Source organism: Sinocyclocheilus rhinocerous, unplaced genomic scaffold, assembly GCF_001515625.1.
Source record: "Sinocyclocheilus rhinocerous isolate Xijiao unplaced genomic scaffold, SAMN03320098_v1.1 scaffold345, whole genome shotgun sequence".
NCBI lineage: Eukaryota > Metazoa > Chordata > Actinopteri > Cypriniformes > Cyprinidae > Sinocyclocheilus > Sinocyclocheilus rhinocerous.
The window spans coordinates 1,068,607-1,091,588 of record NW_015630020.1 but is presented as its reverse complement, the minus strand read 5'-3'; the positions used below and the strand labels follow the sequence as shown (position 1 = coordinate 1,091,588).

At 36.3% G+C, this 22,982-nt stretch overlaps 1 protein-coding gene across 1 annotated transcript in view; it reads right to left on the bottom strand.

Moving 5' to 3' along the window:
* Nucleotides 1–22,982, bottom strand: part of LOC107739484 (echinoderm microtubule-associated protein-like 4) — a 66,209-nt gene that overhangs the window by 29,354 nt on the left and 13,873 nt on the right. The window contains exons 2-4 of the mRNA XM_016551611.1: nucleotides 15,262–15,444; nucleotides 3,928–4,060; nucleotides 3,256–3,453 (exon numbers count right to left, since the gene is read on the bottom strand). Coding sequence (XP_016407097.1) covers nucleotides 3,256–3,453; nucleotides 3,928–4,060; nucleotides 15,262–15,444 — 514 coding nt within the window. The remainder of the gene's footprint in view (nucleotides 1–3,255; nucleotides 3,454–3,927; nucleotides 4,061–15,261; nucleotides 15,445–22,982) is intronic.

The following is a 22,982-nucleotide window of genomic DNA, read 5'->3' as shown; positions in this document are numbered from 1 at the left end:
GCTGAAAAACTTGAAACCCAGTCCTGTGGTAAATTGCATGAGATTGTTCGGGAAAAAGACGCCACACAGCAAAGCTAAAGGAAAGTAGAGAAGTAAACACATCAGAGGTTTAGAAAGGGAAAACAGGAGCGTTATCCTCATGCGAAGCTGTGTACAAGAAAAAAAAAAAATGTTAACAGTCCAAAAACAAACCAGTTTTCTGGACCACCCCTTCTACACCGACTCAATTTCCAATTCATTCACTATGGGAGCTAAAAATTAGACTTTTTTGACAGAAAAGTGGGAAGTGCAACAAAAATGTTGGGAAAATCTGACCTTTATGCAAAAAATTAATTTTGGGGCTTGAACCAACAAACTTCTGGCTAGCAGCCCTAAACTGAGCAGAGTCTATAGACCTAAGCGGAGAATATAGAGGTTAAGGCAGGGGAGCATGGGAAGAAATTTTGGTAGATCCAGAAACTCAAAGATGTACAAACACATTAAAGCTCAAAGTATACATAGGTTTTTATGTGTACATTGCGCAATATAAATTTCATCAGCTAGAATTTTCTATCTGTGGGTATTCGAACTTCATAAACGAGTATGAAGACATTTTTATCGGTCATAACTTTTGTAGAGAAATGGCGCAGACATTGGACGCGGATGAAACTTCCTAGAGCGCAAGTTTTGAGCGTCTGTGTTCTCACACGCTATCAAATGATGTATACTTTGAAAGGCTGTGGGTTCGGTTGTACGTATACGCAAAGTGTTCACGCTAAAACTGAAGTATACTTTGGGCTTAAGGGCATTAAATAGGTCAGAGCTGTAGCAAAGTACCTCCATCCTCACCAAACATGGGAGTAAGAGAGGAAAGGGAACGGATAGTACTCCGGGGCAGAGCGGACACACTTCCACATGTGAAAAACTGGCTTGAGTTCTACATATGGGGCCACTTGTGAGGTATACAGGTCTAACGATGTCCATCCCTATATTTACTGCACTTTCTATTACTAAGAGTTCTTCTTTTCAAGAAAATCACATAGACATCACATGAGGCATCACAGTATTGACAACTGTACATTTCTCAAAACAATCTCTGCAAGATTCCTAAAACACATTGTGCTAACAACAACAACCACAAATTTTGCATCTCTGATGCTAATTACCTATAAGAAAGCTCAAGTCTTTGCTATCGTCATCGATTGCAGAGGCTTTTCTAAGTAATGCGACTGTGGCCAAATCCTGGCTAATAATCTGCTTGTTGCATCGTCCAACAAGCATGGATCAGGCCGTGAAATGACATTAGGGAGACAGCTAATTGTTTTTCCAGTTCTCTTTAGCTAATTGGATGGGGCAGCTTGCAGAGTCGATATGAATAACCCAGCAGGCAGGCTCTTGGGTTATTAAGTACAGACTAGAAGGTTTGCTAATGGTGTTGAAGCATGGCTGGGCTAATGTGTTAGCCTGATTACTCTGCGGATTATTAAGCAAGAACCAAGAGTTTGAGCACTGAGAGGACATCACATCTGCTTTCCATTACTTTCCTCTTCTGGGTGGACCGCTCAGAGCGATCCAGAGCATAACACATTCTGACCTACACTGTCAGCCTGATCCTAGCAGGACATTTAGCATAGAATGAGGGACAAGTACTGATAAATGATGAGAAAGCAATAATTTGTTTAGATATAATTCATTTAAGAGCCTGGAAATGAGGTTTTGTAATGAGTACTGATGGATGCGGTTTCTTTATGTCTTAGTGACTTACATGTGGCTCCTTCATTTGAACAGCAATGCATACTATGCTCTGGAAGTAAAAACTCTATCTTTTTTTTCACAATAAAATCCATTGCATCCACTCTTTAAAAAAATGATGAATACTTGCAAATGATGCAAGTGAATTGTTCTCCCTACATTATAAAGTTACTTATATATTTCTATATATCTGAATATTTAAAATGTGTGTGTGTTCCATTTGTTTTTAATTGTAATATTTCACAATGCTACTGTTTTTTAAATATTTTAAATAAATAAATTCGGTATTTATAATTATTTATTTATTTATTTGGTGAGCATTAGATACTTATTTTAAAAACATTAAATATATTGACTTACCACACACTTTTTAATGATAGTGTTTAGAATTAAAACATACATTTAGATATTTTATATTGTTTTTATACTCACAATACTTGTTAATGAGAAGTGAATCATTTTATTAATTATTTTGTACTGCATCTTTGTTTTTTATATTATTACAACATTTGCAATGCTGTATTAAATTAATTGAATAAAATATATTAATTTATGGGAGTATTTCATTCACCATAAAGAACTGTATTTTTCTTCTTCAAATCAAATCAAATGTTTTAATTAGTGCTGCCAAACGATTAATCGCGATTAATCGCATCCAAAATAAAAGTTTTTGTTTACATAATATATGTGCGTATACTGTGTATATTTATTATGTATATATAAATACACACACATACAGTATGTATTTTGAAAATATTTCCATGTATATATTTATATTCATATAATTGCTGTTATATATAAATATTTTAAATGTATAAACTTAACATTTTTCTTAAATATATACACGCATGTGTGTGTGTTTATATATATACATAATAAATATACACAGTACACACACATATATTATGTAAACAAAATCTTTTATTTTGGATGCGATTAATCGCGATTAATCGTTAATGATAGTGTTTAGAATTAAAACATACATTTAGATATTTTATATTGTTTTTATACTCACAATACTTGTTAATGAGAAGTGAATCATTTTATTAATTATTTTGTACTGCATCTTTGTTTTTTATATTATTACAACATTTGCAATGCTGTATTAAATTAATTGAATAAAATATATTAATTTATGGGAGTATTTCATTCACCATAAAGAACTGTATTTTTCTTCTTCAAATCAAATCAAATGTTTTAATTAGTGCTGCCAAACGATTAATCGCGATTAATCGTTTGACAGCACTAGTTTTAATATTGTGATTCATCTTGGTTTGGTCAAAGATGTTTAGCTAATCATTTTTCTAAATCCCTATGGAGAAAATGAATGAGAAAAATACTTCCGGAACCAAGGCAGATAAAAAGCGGCCAGTCACTGTTGCGCTCTATTGATCTTGATATTGATTGAGGAAGCATGTCAGCCCTGCCCCTTGGCTTTACGTCAATAGGTTGCGAAACCACAGCAAGCAGATTGCCAAACGCTGCTCGAGCACTGCCAGAAATTGCATGGCTGTTGGGAGGAACCTTTTGGCCGGGGTTGACCCTTTGTTCTCCGAAAGCTGTCTTTGGGGCTGTTGGGGATGAGGGGACGGGGGGTTGCTGGAAGGGGACGGTGCCTGAGGGGTGCTGGGCGCTGAGGGGGTTTTATCGTTAGCCTGTGGTGGCTCCTCTTTCTCCTTGATCCCCTCCATCGGAGGCTTGTCTTTTTTCCGCTCGACACCACTGCAAAAACAACATGCAGGTCAACAGAGGAAGATCCCGATACACATGAAAAGATGAGGAGAGCTGAGCATCTCAACACTGAGGTGAAACACTCACAGACTTTCAGATGAATATATTTCTTCAGGCTGAAAGAACATCACATATTAAACAGAGAACACCTGAATGCACCAACATTTGAATACGTCAGCGTAAGAGGAGTCGTCAATATTTTTGACAGCATTTTTCCAGACGACTGTACATTTTAAAAGCGTGTCTGTTAAAAATTCATTAAGAGTATCCTAGCACAGTGTTTCCCAAACCAGTCATGGAGGTTTGCCACCACAACTCATTGTGATTATCTCCCTAATCTAACACACCTGCTTCAAATCATCAGCTCATTAGTGGAGAGCTGAAATGGGTCAGAGAAGGGAGACATCCAAAATGTGTAGAGGAGGCTTTGAGATCATTTGCACATTTCAGTTGTGTGTGCATTACCTCTTGGCGGCGGAGGAGAGTGTCTCTTTCTTGGATACGGACACTGTGGAACTATCTCTGTGAGATTTGCGGCCGCTGGAACTGCCATTGGCAATACAGGACATTGAATAAGCCTCTCGCAGCGGGGTCTGACCTGCAGGAGACACATTGCACATCGGTTTTATTCCCTCTTATATCTTAAAACAATGACTCAAATCTCAGCACCGCAACAAATTTACTGCACAGACCTTCTATTAGGCTTCCCACACCCTTTGACTTTTAAATTTCCATGAATTTTCCAATTGGATAAGCTTTTTTTATATTAAAGGGGAGGCCTAATGCTGTTTCATGCATTTTGACTTAATTACACTGCTAAAGAGTTGGATTCTCATGCTAAATATAGTCAAAGTTTCAAGAAATGAGTTGGGCGTATAACAGTTTTTCTATGCCAAATACACTCCTTCACAAACAATGAACAACTTATAAATACTGTAAAACATGTCGTTCTTTAACATGCATTAGCTCATGTTAAATGTATGGAAGCTTGTTTATGCCACAGGATAAAAAAAAAATGAAAACGGTAATTGCAACTTTTTAACTGTGACTTTTTCTCAGAATGGTGAGAATAAAAAGTCGGAATTGTGAGATTAAAAAGTTGCAAATACCTTTTTTTTATTTCATGGCAGAAACAAAACAAACAAATGAAAACACAGAACTTAGTGACTCAGAATTCAGAGGAAAGAAGTCACAATTATTATTATTATTTTAATTATGTGGTGGAAACGTGCTTCCATATAAATGGGAGCTTTTTGTAAAATGTTACCAAATTCATGTACAGAATATTGTATGAATATTCATAAGACATTATGAATATTGTAATGCTGAACATAACTATATAAGATTCTAAATACATTATATATATAATTCTACAGAATATATAGAATTTAAATATTAAATATAAGATTTGAATTCAACAGAGACATTTCCAGACTCTTCTGTGACTTCAGATTCTATTGATTTCTATGACTTTTGAATGCTTGGAAGTCATAAAATTGAACATGATCAACAGTCAGGAAATAGAGAATGACAATATAGACTGTAAAGAGTCTGGCTTAAATAAAGCAGCAATCCAGATATGCTAACTGGATTAGTCAACTGATTTACTAGTCCATTTTAATTACAGTACCACTGACATAAAAATACTTTTTTTTTTAATCCAGTCCAATGACATTCATTCTGTATATTGTATTAAGTATGGGTCACCATAGCAACATCATAAAGCGTTTTCTACACTGATAATTATAAGAATTCAATTCACGTTTATTTGTATAGCGCTTTTCACGATACAAATCATTGCAAAACAGCTTTACAGAAAATTCAAGTTTCTACATTATATTTAGTAGTAGCTTATCAGTGGTGACTATGTCAAGTTGATGTCCATATGGCAGAAATGTACGGTAAAAATCATGCGGTTAGTTAATGTCATGTAATCAAACAGACGGTGAACATTATTAACAGTAATGATTATATGTTGCGATCAAACTTATAGCAAAATTGGGTAGTTTGTGTGTTGTTTCAGGGTTGGCATCATCTGAGGTAGGGCTGGGTGATATGGCCAAAAAAATATTACAAATCTTTTTTTTTTCATATCAGTCTATATCGATATATATATAGAAGAAATGTTTTCTTGAGCAGCAAATCAGCATATCAGAATGATTTCTGAAGGATCATGTGACACCGAAGCCTGGAGTAATGATGCTGAAAATTCAGCTTTGCATCACAGAAATAAATTACATTTTAAAATATATTCAAATAGAAAATGGCTTTTTTAAATTGTAATAATATTTCACTGTTTTAACTCTATTTTTTGTTTAATGTAGCAGCCTTGGTGAGCAAAAGAGACTTCTTTCAACATATAAAAACATAAAATATCTTACCAATCCCAAACCTTTGATTGGTGTATATAAAAATGTATGTAATATGTATATATAGTGAAGACCAGACCAGAATGAAAAGCTGTGATTGATTTTCTATTTTAATTAAATGAGAACGAATAAACAACAGAAGCAGTCTCAGATGTCTGGATCCTAGCGGAGACACACTGACTCGTGTTAAACTAGCATTTTGGATTTTACAGAACAGACTGAGGTGTCCAGTTGAGCTTGGTGTTCTCACGCTAAACGTCAGTGCCATGATTGCAATGGTTTGCATCAGCCATGCTATTTAAAACTCTCTCTGAATGGCCTGCATGTGGAAATGTCTGATTTAGGTTCTTGGCTGCTCACCGGTCGCTTCACTTTGACCCCTTTGCTTTGTGAGAGAGGCGGACGCCTGTGCAGGCCTTGCGTGGTGGATTCGATTAATTGTTTTTCTCCCCGGGGCACGCTTACGCGTGTGTATATTATCTTAGGAGGCGGTGATGCGATGTCAGTACCACATGGCTCTGTTTCACCCTCCATTAGCCCACAACAAAAACACAGTGTGTGGCTGACCTCAGCAAACCTTTCTCTATAGTGTTCCAGATAAAACACCGCAAAAAAAACAAAACAACCACAGGTCACATTCATCTAGAATTTCCCTTGCGCATGTTTCTTTTTAAATTTAATTTGAATGTTTAGAAATATTTAGTGTGCATTAATGATCTAAGACATTAATGATCGTTGTTTGTTGATTTTCAAATATAAAACTTATTGAAATGTTTTCAGTGTGTGTATCAGTTCTTTTTGAACATGTTCATCTAATTTTAACAAAACCGTGATAATATTGATAATCGTGATAACTTTGGTCACTATAATCGTGATATGAAATTTTCATACCGTTACATCCCTAATCTAGTTCTAGGTTTATTCTTAAATTAAAACAGTTCCAGCTCCACGCAGAATCTGCAAGTCTTTGTATATTGTCTTTATTGCTAGGGCTGCAATGAACAATTACTTTGATGATCAGCTGATTCGACATTTATTAGAACTACCAGTATGTTTGCAAATGGACTGTACTGTTTTGCCCATTGAAATAAATAAATAAAACAACTGATTGTCATTCCAGCTTTTGTATTCAACATGTGCTAACTAACAGCAAAGACAAGATCTTTCAAAAATACCACAGATGAAATGCCTAATATGAATTAATGTTAATATTGCAATTTATTGCTAATAATAATCAATACAAATAATATACTACTAATATTCAAATACAGTATTGTTTTAGTTATTATTATTATTAATATTATTATTATTGTTGTTGTTGTTGTTGAATTAATTATTATTCAGTTATACAATATTAGTTTTTAATAAGAACAATGATAATAGCAGTACAAATACTACTAATATACAAATACAGTATTATTATTATTATTTATTATTATTATTATTATTATACCTATTACCAGGATTATTAGTACACACACACACACATACACACAAAGGGAAAAGTGCACTTTCAGGCTCTTAGGAACAGAACTCTGATGCACTGAAAACATTTTGAATTTAAAATGATATTCTGACAAAGTCATATTACATTTTGGCCCCATTACTGCTAGCTGAAAATTAGCCAAAATATTTAATAAACAAACATGCATGGGGTAGGAGAAGTTTCAAACCTTTCGAATTGCAGACGTTGTGATTCTGTGGACGTTTGGCAGTCATTAAGAAATTCTGTTTTTACATGTTTAACAGTGAAAGTCAAACAAACTACACTAGCTTTTATTTTCAACATCATACTGTTATAATTAAGGAAACTTAATCGTTCAGATTTGTGTCTCAGTAATAAGTGACTTTACTGGAAGCTGCCACTGCTGTCACAACAGATCATGCTCTTTGCATCAAAGAAATGAATAATGCGTGTGTTTAGAGCACTGGCTTTCATGGACAGAGACTGAGCATTCAAGCATAAGATGATCTTCTTCCTGTGTACGATACTGTATGGGTGTGTGTGTGTGTGTGTGCGTGTCTAGTCAGTACAGCCGCACAGGAAGTCCTCATGTGACCTCACTCCAACAGGAAACCAAGGAATTATCTGCCTTCCATCAGAAGCCTGTCACTAGCTGTTCGTCACCAAAACCACTGGTATTCTCCATCACTTTCATGCTCAAAATACAGGACAATTTGCTGGATTTACGTATATAGTCACTCTTAATCATATTCAGTGTACTTCATATGATAGAAGACACTCTTAACAGCAATAAAACACCTCAATAACAGCCTGCCTTACTGAACCAGACAGCTTGTGAAAATCAATTCAAACGTATTTCATGATATGCCAAATGCGTCAGATCAGATTAATCACAAAAATAAATCAATCGTTGCATTCGTCTGTAACTGGGAAAAGTAGTTTGTGAGGAACCAGCGCTTCTCTTTTCCTCAGTGAATAGAGCCCTTTCACAGATATTGTCCAGAGAGCAGCTGATTAAGGATAAACTGAGGTTTGGGAGAGGATTTGAGTGGAAAGACTGAGAGTTTGGGGAAAGATACTAGTGTGTGGGGGATTATGGGAAATGAGGGGGAATAGATAGGGGGATTGAATGTTATAGGAGCAGTGAGTCAGCCTTGAAACTCAAATCAGCAGGGTGAGAATGAAAGAGAAATGGAGGAGTAAAAGTGAGAAAAATGGGTCATAGTGGGTGCAGTGAGTAAATATGGGCAGTGGAAAGAAAATGTGGTTCATTCAGGGACTGAAAATGTGAAAAATGAGAACTAGCAACCATCATATTGACACAATGAAAATTAATAAACAGAAAAAAGCATGATGTAAGTGCAAGTCCTAAAAAAAATGCATATTTTGTCCCACAGAAATGCACATTTGAAAGTAAATAATTTATTTTAAATGATAAATTTACTGATATTAATAGCAGTAAGATTAAATGTTAATAAACTCCTACTTTACACACTATTGCTCAAAAGATTTTTAATGTTCTTGAAATAAATTTCTTAAAGGCTGCATTTATTTGATCAAATCTGAAAATTGAAAAAGCAATATTGTAATATATTATTACAATTAAAATAACTTATTCATTTTACTATATTCTGAATAAATGATGGCAAAGCTGAATTTTCAGCACCATTACTCCACTGTTCAGTGTCACATATTTTATCACATTTCTTCTTCTTATCAATGTAAAAAACGGTTTTGCTGATTACAAATGTCGGTCCCACTTTATATTAAGTGGCACTAATACCTGTGTACTTACATAGTAACTAGATGTGTACGTAGTATGTAACCACAAATTACATTTGTATTTACACATACCATTCGGAGGGTTGTTACATATGTGTAGTTACACAAACATTACAGCTGTAGATACTATGTACCAATGTGTACTTACACTGTGGTTACATACTACGTACACATCTAGTTACTATGTAAGTACACCGGTATTAGGGCCACTTAATATAAAGTGGGACGCAAATGTCGTTACTTGATCAGAAACGTAGATTTCTGATCAATTTAATGCATCCATGCTAAATAAAAGTATTAATTTCTTCAAAAAATCTTTCTGATCCCAAGCTTTTGACAGTAGTGTATAAAACAAAGATAAAATATTTTGACTGCAGGATTAGGTTGGAACACATTCTCTTTATTGGTGAAATCCAGTCTCAACTAGCTTAAACATGAAGCTATTTTGAGATCCAAAGTAATTGTTCAATTCAAATAGATGAAGTCTGAAAAGCAGACATATCAAATTTAATTTAACAAATAGATTTTTAGAAGGAATGCACACTTTTTTCAGTGTGTTCACAATAAAGATTCAATCGGATACTGATACATTTCATGTTTAAAAAAAAAATAAAAAATTCAGTCATGGACTCAGGAAGGATGATCTGACCTTCATATTATGACACGTCTTTTTAGTAAGGACAGAGCTCTGCATGCTTATAATAAATAATATCACTATTTTGAGGTTTGTTTTGGCTATTAGCTTCCAGTTTTGATGACTATTACTGTAAAATGTGGAAAACAGTCATAATAAAGAATGAGCAGTGTAGCTGTCCAAGCTGTGTTCTGTGTTGAGTCAGAGGTTGGCCTTCTTTCTGATGGTTTTGTCTTGCAATTGCCGTTCAAGGCTTGAATTTCTATTTTGTTTAGAGGCTTGGTTTCGTTTTGCCCATTTTCACTGCTCACTGCCTGAGAATTGTTGTTTCTTGCTTTCTTTTCCTTTTCATTTGGTAAAATTATTTCTAGGCCCAGCCCTGTATGTTTTTAAAGGCAGAAATTCAAGCACCCCCTGCAGTCCTCGTGTCTGTCACATGACCGGCTCCTTTACACAGAGCAGATCAAATGTCTGAACACACACATTAAACTGCATCACACTAGACTTTAAATAAACAATAATAATATGTATAATACAAAATAAAATATTTATAAAAATGTATAAAAAAAATAACAATGCTGTCTATTCCTACGGAGACCCGCACATGACATGCACGAAAAAATAAATCAATTGTGCGCACGATTTACTAATTTGTTCCCTCGATGTACTAAAATGTAAATTGTACGCACAATTTAGCAAATCGAGGGAACAAAATAGTAATCGTGCGCACAATTTATAAATCCAGGGAACAAAAAAGTAATCGTGCGCACAATTTATAAATCGAGGGAACGAAATAGTAATCGTGCGCACAATTTATAAACCGAGGGAACTAAATAGTAATCGTGCGCACAATTTATAAATCGAGGGAACGAAATAATAAATCATGCACACAATTTAGCAAATCGAGGGAACGAAATAGTAATCGTACGCACAATTTATAAATCGAGGGAACGAAATAGTAATCGCACGCACAATTTATAAATCGAGGGAACGAAATAGTAAATCATGCACACGATTTAGCAAATCGAGGGAACAAATAGTAATCGTGCGCACATTTTAGTACATCGAGGGAACAAATTAGTAAATCGTGCGCATGATTTATTTATTTTTTCGTGCATGTCATGTGCTGGGCTCCGCATATTCCAAAAATGTATTTTTAGTAATCAAAAACATGGAAATAACAGTGAATTCCAGGCCTGGAAAAGTCTGAGAAAAATCTTCTAAAGTCATGGAAATTTTAATAATGAATATGAATCTTTCTAGGTTTGTTCTGCTGTAAAATATTTCATTGTGATCAAACTGCTCTTTGCTATTGCTTGTGTTGAGTAAAACATTCATTAATCTGTCCATTGGTCTAATTGGAGACATTTGTACACTAATATGTATAATTACTCAAGTCTATTTTTTCCAAAGCCTATCATCTGACATACAAATGGAAATCCAACCCAGCAATCTTTGTAAAATGGTAAGAATTACTTGTGAATGGGAGTGACTGGAACATGAGGTCTAGTGTAACGCACCTTTGGTCGCGTCGTGGAGTTAATGGATGGGGAGAACACAGTGCCAGATTTTCCAGCTCTTCAATCTCTCCTGTCCTCATATGTACAGTAAATCATTCCCTTTATTCATCCACTCTCGTTACGCTCATACATTTACAAGCCCTTTTTATATATATTTTTTTTATAAGAAGGATTGTATAAATGTAAACTTCTGAGTACAAATGTCTGTTCGCAGCTTTAATTTTAAAGAGAAAATGAAGACGTGTGCTAAATCAGATACTGATGAAAATAAAGTCCAAAGCATACTTTAGTTTTAACGCAAACACTAAGCATTTGCTTACAACCGAATGCACAGCCTTTCAATGTAGACTTTAATACTATTAGGAGTGTTCGATATATATCATCTGCGATAATATCGTAAATGTTGTTTTAAAGGGGTCATATGATGCTGCTAAAAAGAACATTATTTTGTGTATTTGGTGTAATGAAATGTGTTTATGCGGTTTAAAGTAAAAAAAAACACATTATTTTCCACAACACTCTAAAGAGAAAGGAAAAAATGAAATTGCATCATATGACCCCTTTAATGATATGCGATTTGACGTTATTGAGTATTTTGCAAAAACCATTATATGTCCCGTTTTTGCGCTATTTTGACAACAAAAATAATTCAGACAACAAAAATAATTCCGTTCTGCATCTTTGTTGCATTGCATCGTGTTGCGTAAACATAAAACCCTGTCTGCATTTGTGATCAGAGAAATGACAAACAACAAGTGCTACTCCACACTGCCCAAAACTCGCGTTTGAATCATCAGTGGCAAATCCTTTAAATGAAAACGTACTTACGTGAGTCAGAACTGCCGGCATTTTAGTCTAACGTTACTCTTCCAGGATCAGTAAACAGTCCTCCATAAAATGTGCCGGCGATCCACAGCACTAAGTTGATGTATTCCCTCAGCGACCAGCACAGATCAGCTCTAGGCATGACGAAGCGGATATCGTCCTCTTTTGGAAGATCAAACAAAGTAGTTTCGCTTTCACAACGAAGCACACAGCGGCCTAGCGTGAGCGAAAGCCCCGGCTTAGCGTGAGCTGAAGCCGGGCAAGAGTGAGCTGAGGCGGCGGGGTCGAGAACGGCGGTCCCGGCGAAGGAGCGGTGAAAACGGTGAAAGCATATCCGGTGATCCACAGCACTAAGTTGATGTATTTCCTCAGCGACCAGCACAGATCAGCTCTAGGCATGGCGAAGCGGATATCGTCCTCTTTTGGAAGACCAAACAAAGTAGTTTCGCTTTCACAATGAAGCACACAGCGTCTTCAGGACATGGCTGCAGCGTCAACAATACTACAGCGAGAATAAAAGTTACGCTTTCTTTCTTTGCGTGAACATTTGGGGGCTTTATGCAAATCTTCCCACATAGTGAGGTAGGTATGTGGGGGCGTGTTCGAACGAGCCGTTTTAGGTAGGTGTGGCTAACTCTTAACTTTTATAAAGAATATCTCTTTGGATTTGAGACTTTAGTCTTTGCAACTTTACAGATCTTCTTTATGCACCAAGAGCTTGTAACACTCTAAAGAGAAAGGAAAAAATGAAATCGCATCATATGACCCCTTTAATGATATGCGATTTGATGTTATTGAGTATTTTGCAAAAATCATTATATGTCCCGTTTTTGCGCTATTTTGACAACAAAAATAATTCAAAACAAAGCCACAGCACTGTTTTGCGTCTCTGGGCAGCATGACGGTGTTTCGTTCCTGAATGAATGACTAGTTTAAATGATTCGGTTCAATCGCAATGACTCACTTATTAACAGTGACTTGCTGGCGATTTCATATTCAAAGTATCTTTTATTATTTAAGTAATTTCAAATATCAGTATTCAATGTTTTATGTTTAATATATAAAAAAAAGTATGCATTTGTAATTGCAGGTTAAATGCATTCATGTCTTGCATTAAACAGTGTGTAAATACATCTAAATGCCACTTCAGATGCAACTTCTGTGTTTCCTCTGCATTGCAAAGATGAATTTTATTGATACTGATTCCATTTGCTTGGTAACAGCCCAAATGTCGTATTATTCTAATTCACTGATTAAACGTAAGAATTTGACTCAAAAGATAATGGACACTTTTCTAAAGCTTTACTGTATAAAGGTAAAAATGCCCATAAAATATAAAAATCAGTTTAAACTTATTGGAAAAGATTAATTTCTATCAGTGTGAACTGACCACCACACAGAATATGAAGAATATCAAAAACTTTAGGAGTCAGCTGTCCACAGTAGTCCTTAAGGTACCAGCACAACAACACACTGAGCAAAATATCGTCTAATTATCATTATCGATAAAATCCCAGAAAATATTGAGATATAATTTTTTGTCAATATCACACACCCCTATGTACAGGCTCTCAACACTTAAAATTCCACATCTGTGTCCAGTATTTGCTTAATTTCTCTCTAGAAGTAACTAATAAAAAGGCCTCCAAACTCATTTAAACTAGAGTTTCATTTATCTCTGTTGCATCTACAATAGTTCCCTTACTATTTCATCCTAACTGTACACTTCATGTAATTTTACAGTAAAACATAGTTAAATATACAATTTTTGGAAGTAAAAAAGTATAATTTACAATTATTTAAATTGATAAATTAATGTTTTTTCCCCCCATTATTTTATAGTCATATGTTACCATGATTGTGTTTTGTATTTGTGTGTATGACACTGTACACCTTCCATATATCAATACGCATCATGTATCTATACACCTTTATATATTATTAATATTATTATTAATTATTTGTAAGAGTTTATGTTATCAGTAATGAACAATAGGATTTTTATTTTGAATCTTAAATTGATAAATTCATGTTTTTCCCCCATTATTTTATAGTCATATGTTACCACGATTGTGTTTTGTATTTGTGTGTATGACACTGTACACCTTCCATATATCAATACGCATCATATATCTATTCACCTTTATATATTATTATTATTATTATTAATTAATTATTTGTAAATTACAAAATGTACAGGTTGCTTTGTAAAGATGTTTACATTTTACTGAATTATTCTGGCAACCACATCTGCCATTTTCTTTTTTTTCTGTTAAAACAACATGTACATAGTATGAAAAATTCCTTATTTAAAGAATACCTGAATGACCAGCTATATTTGCCATTACATGCAATATACAGCAGGGAATACTACATAAGATATCGCATCCCACAATGCATTGCAAAGCACTTGACTTGACATGTATGCATAGAAAGTATTCTGTATTTTAAACACTCCTTTTCTAACATAAGGGTTATTTTACACTAAATTTGATGCCAAAATAATGCTCTTATTTACAATATGATAACTGGGAATCAACGCGATGAGGTCCTGGGACAACTATTGCCATACTACTTTCTTAAACATTAATGGAACAAGAAACATTTACTGTTTCTCTCAATACTTCTAAAAACCTGTGGTTAATAGTAGATTAATAGGTAGTCCGCCCAAAACGTCATTGGCTGAGTAAGCTGTCAACATGTTGGGCCGCTCAAACAAACAGAGCAAAATTGTCAGCGCCACACTTTTTACACTCTTCGTAAGTCATCCTTAGTCTTTATTACATATTAAACCAGGAAAGGACAAAAGTATTTTAACATCAAAAAACTTTAAGCTGCATAAAGTTTAAATATACACAAGTTGTATACGTGTGCGCGTGAGAGCGAGAGAAACATGGCGCGAGGCAGCCAGTGTGTTTTATACGGTGTGTTAAACAGAGAACAAAGTGAAGTCAGTTTTAATGGTCAAACATTAAAATGCCTTCCCTCAAGCAGCCAACCCAAGATCACACACTCACACACACAAACGTTCACACACACACACACAGCTTCTATTCAAATGGAAACGTTCAGCGCCGTGGGTCAATGCTGGATTGAAACTGTTAACAGATCCTGGTCTGGCTGCGCTCCTACACTTCCTGCATGTAAACAGTGCGAGGATCACTGGAGGCAAAGACGCACACACACATTGCAGTGCTAGGTTACCTTTGCTGCTTTGCTGTTTTTTGGCAGCGGCGGCGGAGTCCTCCGACTGAGCCAGACGTCTGAGCACGTCTGCCAGCGCGGCCTTCATCACCGTCAGCTCATCTTCCTGCTGCTGCACCCGCAGCTCCAGAGACGACAGGCGGTCCTGCACGTCTGATGTGCTCGCCGCAGAAATACTGTCATCTGCCAGAGAAAGAGAGATGAAGATGACTTGCTCATCATATAGTACAGATGCACAATATAGAAGTCTTGTCAGATATATTTTCTCTTCTTTGGACAACAATATCATTGTCAATATTATAAATTATTAACATTAAAATTGTTCAAAGAATTAAAAACACAACATATTAGGTGTGTCTATATGTAGCTCCTGCAGCAAAACATTTTATTTATATATATATATATATATATAAAATCACAATGCAATTTTGCGCAACTTGTCTGTGAACAACGGCTCTGTTTAGTTAATACTGCTCAATGTGAAAGCACGCACGTGATGGAGATTTACCGCTGATTACAGAACCGGCTTTACTGACAAGATGCGCGTTAAATATCGCTTGCGATTTATCGTGCAGCCCTACATTAAATGTTTATTGAGCAGCTAATCAGTATATTAGAATGATTTCTGAAGGATCATGTGACACTGAAGACTGGAGTAATGATGCTGAAAATTTAGCTTTGATATAACAGGAATAAATTATATTTTAAAATATAAAACAGTTATTTTAAATTGTAACAAAATTTCACAATATTACTGATTTTACTGTATTTTTTTTGATCAAATAAATGCAGCCTTTGTGAACCTTAGAGACTTCTTTCAAAACATTAACAAAATCGTATTTATTCCAAACTTTTGACCGCAAGTATATTTTATATATAAATCCTTTTTATCTAGAATTATTTCAGCAAATAAAAGCGTAAACTATTCCACAGAACTCTCATACTGTAGCGTTAATTCAAAACAGTTCTCTGTTGTCTAGATGAATATATCCATAGAGCATTAGTGGACACACTGTTCATATAGAGCACCACTGTAGCCGTTCTTCAAAGCACATTTCCCATTGATAAGTGACATCTGTGCTTTCCCAATCTTGAAGAGCACCAGACACCACTAATGTCAACAAACAACATGGAGAATGGGCTTGGGGCTGTACACAAAACGGAAAAAGGCAAAAAAAAGGCAAAAAAAAAAATATGAATGAGACAGTGGGAGACGTGGGCAGCACAGCTTATCAGTTACAGATGGAATCGGTGGTAAGCAAAGGCCATTTTATGCATTAAGTCTTGGCTCTTTCCTTTAGCAATTTCATTGGCTGCTGCTATTCATGCTCTTTTGCTTGTCAGAGACTATGAATGCATCTAAACACAGGTAGGCTGGATTTCAGAACCATGAACCATGATTTGCTACTTGTTATTGCTGATCATAAACAGGTGTCATTTCATCAATATTTGTTGTCGCAAAAAGAAAGTACATTTTATTGAAAATGTTATATTTAAATTGTATATTTTATAAGCAAATATTTGTTAAAAGTGAATTGTGTCCACTTTGAGTACAGGAAGTACAGTAGCACTTATATACGCCCTCAAAGCTAACAGACATGAACTAGCAGTCAAACACGACAGAACGAGAAGAGTCGGTCCACTAGTGTGAGCTAAGCTTAAAGGGATAGTTCACCCCAAAATTAAAATTCTGTCATTAATTACTCACCCTCATGTCGTTCCAAACACATAAGACCTTCGTTCATCTTCGGAACACAAATTATGATATTTTTGATTAAATCCGAGAGCTTTCTGACCCTCCGTAGACAGCAACGCAACTGACACATTCAAAAAGTTAAAATAGTCCATGCGACATCAGTGGTTAATTAATGACAGAATTTTCATTTTTGGGTGAACTATCCCTTTAATAAACTGTGTTTTCGTTTTGTCTGTCTGGAAATGGGGTATTTTAAAAAAATTATATAGATATCATGTTAATATTACACATTTGATAAAATCGTACATAATCCAAGACAGTAGGTGGCAGTATTGAACCTTAACGCTAGTTGCCACCCATCTTAAAACAGAAACAATAAGACAACAGAAAGGTGCAGAAATTTAAATCAAATGTAATCCAATGTAAAATAATACTGCATAGTTTTCTTTTTAGAAATAAAATATAGATTAATCCTTAGTTACAAGTTATTCAGTCAAGATCAGTGAGTGATTTTCTTCTTTTGTTCTTGAATTAAAGGGATAGTTCACCCAAAAATGACAATTTTGTCATTAATTACTCACCCTCGTGTTGTTCCAAACCCGTAAGACCTTCGTTCATCATTCAACCCGTAAGACCTTCGTTCACGCCGGATCTGGGTCAGCGCCGGCACCACCACACGCTCGCGTCATGGTACTGTCGTAAACGCGCGTCCACAAGTGACGCAGTAGAGACGAAAATGTGGAATAAAGTCATTATTTTTGTTTTCTTTGCGCAAAAAAGTATTCTCGTAGCTTCGTAACATTACAGTTGAATCACTGATGTCACATGGACTACTTTGTCATCTTGGTACTTTTCTGGACCTTGAACGTGCTAGTTCCCTTGCTGTCTATGGGAGGGTCAGAGAGCCATCAAATTTCAGCAAACATATCTTAAATTGTTCTTAAATTGTCTTACGGGTTTGAAACAACACGAGGGTGAGTAATTAATGACAGATTTTAATTTTTGGGTGAACTAATCCTTTAACATTAATTGCACAGACAGCAGCAGGTATAGGCTTCTATCACTTTAAGACCTAATGCACAGATCCAATATACTGATACAAATGCATTTTTTTCACAACTGTTTATGTTCACTAAAGACAAAACTGACTGTGTTTACGAGGTTATGACATAATTTAATAACAAAATTGTGTAATTATTTAAGCGCAAGAAGATTATTTAAGTACAAAATATTCTGTACTATACGACAGGCATCTTTTTTGAGTGCATGTTTTTGATGTGTGTACAGCACAGAAAACAGAGTAAGAGTGCCCAATTGACTTCTCTTTCACATCTTCTTGCACTAAATCCAATTCTAAAATGAAACTGGTTCTCGACATCCAAACCTAGCTCACCCTCCTGCTGTTTTAAACCTTTCTTCTGTGAAAGAAGAAAATAATATATTCTGAAGAATGCTGGTAAACCAAACAGTTTTGACTTTTAGTGTATTGACAAAAAATCATTGAGACATTTCTTAAATTATCTGCTTTTATGTTTCACAGAAGAAGTAAAGTTTTTGGAACGACATAAGGGGAGATTTTTAATTTTCGGGTTAACTTTCGCTCTAAGTGCTTTTCTTCGCAGCAGAAGGTTAGCAGTATTACTAGTGCTGCAGTGCATTAGAGGCCTTTAGTGTTGGGTTCTGGATGTGGGGCATTGGATGGTGCTGCAGCGCTGCAATCAGCTGCCAGGCGTTACTGTGGTTGGGATTTTGATTGCTGGACTGCTTCCCTGATCGAAGAGGCCCTGCATTCTGAGCTGCGGTTAGCTAGCTTAAGGGGCATAAAATACCATATAACAACTCAAACTCTCACACACCAACACATCTCTGATCCAAGCTTGAAACCAAACCATGGGACATTTTTACACCACTAATAAATCACTGGAAGTACTCACACTCTCACCCACACAAAATTCACAAACAAAACACATGGGCACAAATACAAGAAGATTATTACCACACTGCACATCCAGCTCTTGAAATATCGGCAAATTCCCTACATAGCGCTAATGATAAGGGTGCCTGCAGTCTTTAGGTCACTGCGGAGCTCCGTGTGGAGATGGGGAGGAGGTTCAGGAATGCCCTGGCACACACTCACACAGACCAACCCTCAACCTAACAGGAAATCAGTGGGTAAATACCCAAACAAAACACGTCAAACAAGCCAACAAAGGGACCCTCTGTGCACAATAACCCAGAGTCCATTATTAGGCATGAAGCCAAGTACATTAGCTAGATACTAGGCCAACAGCTGAACTAACCAACTTTACAGTTAGCTGTTAGCACAAAGATCAATCGGTCCAATCTGGCAACCGCAATCAACCTCCTGAAGCCGTCCAAGCCATCTGCTGTCGTGAGTCAGAGACGCCAAGCGAGCGCAAAACTACTGATCGATACTTAGTCTGTCAGAGTTGCATATCAAACCTCTCATTCCTGCCTCTGTGAATCACGAATACTACCATTAAAAATTAATCACCTTCATAGCTGTGCTGTTTGCTTTATTTCTTTTTTAAAGTTTTGACATCTGAAGGCCAGATTATGGCAGCATTACAAAGAATAATCAGGGGTGAATATCTGATGTTATATCACCCGTGAGAAGCTGGGGGTAAAACTGAATTTGATGTTAAAATTATGTGCTTTTTGATTGATCATGGCAGCAGTAATTCATTAAATGATTGGGCAATACTTTTGTGGTTATGTTCATAACATTACCTGCATTTGCATTTCCTTTAGTGATGCTAGATTGAAGAAAATAGCGTGTGCAAATAAACAATGCAATCAGGAAGCAGAATTATTAGTGATTTCCTCTCTTCTGATCTACATCAGATCACAAAGCCAGTAACAGTGTGACCACCAAGGCTTTCTATAAGTTAGGCTCTTTCTGAGGCAAAGCAGCCAAACATAACGCTTATAGTTTGAAGAATTCTTCTGTAGAAGATCAAACCTGAGGCATTAATATGGGGTAGCTCCTTCACAGGATTGGCAATGCAAATCTAATGCTACAAAGTGAGAAAGGGACAGTTCACCCCAAAAAAAAAAATTACCCCATGATTTACTCACCCTCAAGACATCCTAGGTGTATATGGCTTCTTATATCTTCTTTCAGACGAATACAATCGGAGGTATATTAAAAATAGTCCTGGCTCTTCCAAGCTTTATAATGGCACTGAATGGGGGTCGAGATTTTGAATCCCAAAAAGTGCATCCATCCATCATAAAAAGTACTCCACACGGCTTTGGGGAGTTAATAAAGGCCTTCTGAAGTGAATCGATGCATTTGTATAAGAAAAATATCTTATAAATAATAAATAATATAATATAAAATAATAATAATAAATATATTATTAACAGTAATCTCTAGCTTCCGCTAACTGGTGTACAGGTAAGTGTGTTCACGAAAGTGGCTTTGAAGAAGAAAGTCATATACAGCTAGGATGGCTTGAGGGAGAGCAAATCATGGAGTAATTTTCATTTTTGAGTGAACTATTACTTTAAGCAAGTTTGTTATTTTCTCACAAAGTTTTGCATTCCCCCGAGAAATAAATCCAAAGCTGATGGTGGAGAGGAACATGATTTGGGAGTAAAATCTTGATATATTCCAATGCTTTTGCAAGCAAACGCAAAGTTTCTTCGGAGGAAGCAAAACTTTTGACAGAGAATGCAAAAGTTTTGTGAACAAATGCAAAGTTTACATGGGAGAATGAATTTTGCCAAATTTTTGTTCACAAAATCCAGTCATTTCTATACAAATTCACACGAGGGTGAAAGGTTTCCTTACACAGATTTTGCAACAGGACTAACAGAAAGCTGCTTGTTTTGAAAGTGACTTCTGTGTGAGCTGTTTCATACAACGCTACACTATTGACAATAGAGAATAAAGCTTTTTTGCCTGTAAAAATCCACCAAACTTTTGATAATATGATGCACATTATCCTTCAATGAATAAAACGAGAGCCGGTGAACTAAGGTACTTGAACACAAGTAAACATTCCCAAGTTACCACAAAAGACTCCACTGGGGTGTATATATACATACACACCAACGTCGCTCAACTGTTTTATCTTAGTCAAAAATGGACCAAGAAACTAAAAGCAAACATCTCAAGGTTGCAGGAAGTAGCCAATAAAATCCAATCTCTGGAGGGCTGCGAAACGGCTGCAATATTTCATTTGTTTTCTCTGCCCGTGGTTTCCTCCCTGTCTGCAGGTCCTTCCTCTCAAACCGTCTTATCTCGGCAGACCACGGAAACATGGAGAGGGCAAACGTTTATAATACAATGCATTTCTTTGAGAGGAAATCGCTTTGGGAGGTTGTTTGATACTGGCAGTGCGTACGGAAAAACCAAGGGCAGAGGGAGCGCGCTAAATAGAAAGAGAAAGGGAGGGTTGGAAGGTGACGGAGTATCCCCAGGTAACCTCCACCGAATATATCAATGGCATGACATTTCTCCAGAATGCCGTACACCTAAAATGAGTATAAACGTAGCCTCTTCCACATTTCTACCCATGATTGCTTGTGGGCTAAGAGGAAGGAAGGCCTAAGCACATGTCATATTTCACAATAGCTCGTCACATTCCTTAGTTTTCTCCACCACCCCTTCAGCACGTACACCTAAATGCACACACACCTCCAACCTAACACACATCACCTCAGAATGCAACCAATTTATCTTGCATAGAAGATACGCAAACCTCCCAGACTCGGACCAGAGCCCAACATACGCTCATACGCACAACGACTCGGTGCGGGACAATACCATGGCACGTGGCCAGACTGCATGCTTGTAAGACTTGTTTTTGCCGTGCTTCATTTTGACTGGAGGTCTATGGAGGAAGTCCTCAGGATTAGATGGCAGATTTACAGCTGAGATAAGACTCAGTGGTGCAATCAACGGCATTCAGGCTCTAGTCGCACACAAACACAACGTTCGCTAGCATTGATTGATGTGTCTTGTTAATCTTCATCATTTGCAACACTTCTTGTTAACAGATAGCCCTGATAATCTGTCGTGGTGTTTAGCTGTGAGCTTCCTGAGTACGAGATAAGGGATAGACGGAAGCATCGCCTGGCCGCACACAAAACTGGGTTGGACTTGACCTTCATGAAGCAGCAGAGATGTCTCTTGTGTACCTGGCAAGAAAATTAATCAAGTCACGCTGCCGGGGTTAGGAGATCATTAAAACACTCGGCACACTTGTAAACTGGAGTAGAGCACAAAGCTGCACATGTCTGAACTGGTTATGTGTGTGTGAGAGTCTTATATGGTTTAGAGAACAAAACATTTAACTGAAGTAGGGTTATTATACTCTCACACATGCATTCCATAATTAAATGGAACTGAATGCTTGCAAAAAGTACTATGGAATTATCATGTTTTATTAGACACGTACCATGTTATTTTTGTACACAGTACCATTGTAACACCCTTTTTTTTGGACGTCGTACTATGATATTATCATGTTTTTGGTTGCACTTTATTTTATACGCGCACTTACATTGTACTTCCTCAGGAAAGTACTGAGTGAAATAAAATTGAGTAAAGGTTAGGTTAAGGGGTAGATTCTAGGTTAATACCTAGTTAGTACATAGATAATGCACTAAGTGTATTAAAAGGGGTCATATGACGTTGCTAAAAAGAACATTATTTTGTGTATTTGGTGTAATGCAATGTACCGATCCAAATCCGATATTGTGCGTATACTATTCTGTGTTATTGTTAAGCCCCACGAAAGCACAAACACATTATAAAGCACCATAAAGTCAAAGTACAAGTGTTCTGAAACTGTTCCATAGTTCATTGTAAGGTACAGATTAATATTTAAGTCATTAAATTCAAGTTCACGTAAACTCTTCTCTCCGCTGCGGCTGTCTGTCATCCTCCATTCAGCATTCAAACTGCGTGTCCTGTTTGGTTACGATAGTCAAGACGATGAAACTCTCTCCAAGAGCGCACAATAACTGAGATTTAAAACTGTTAAAAGAAAAG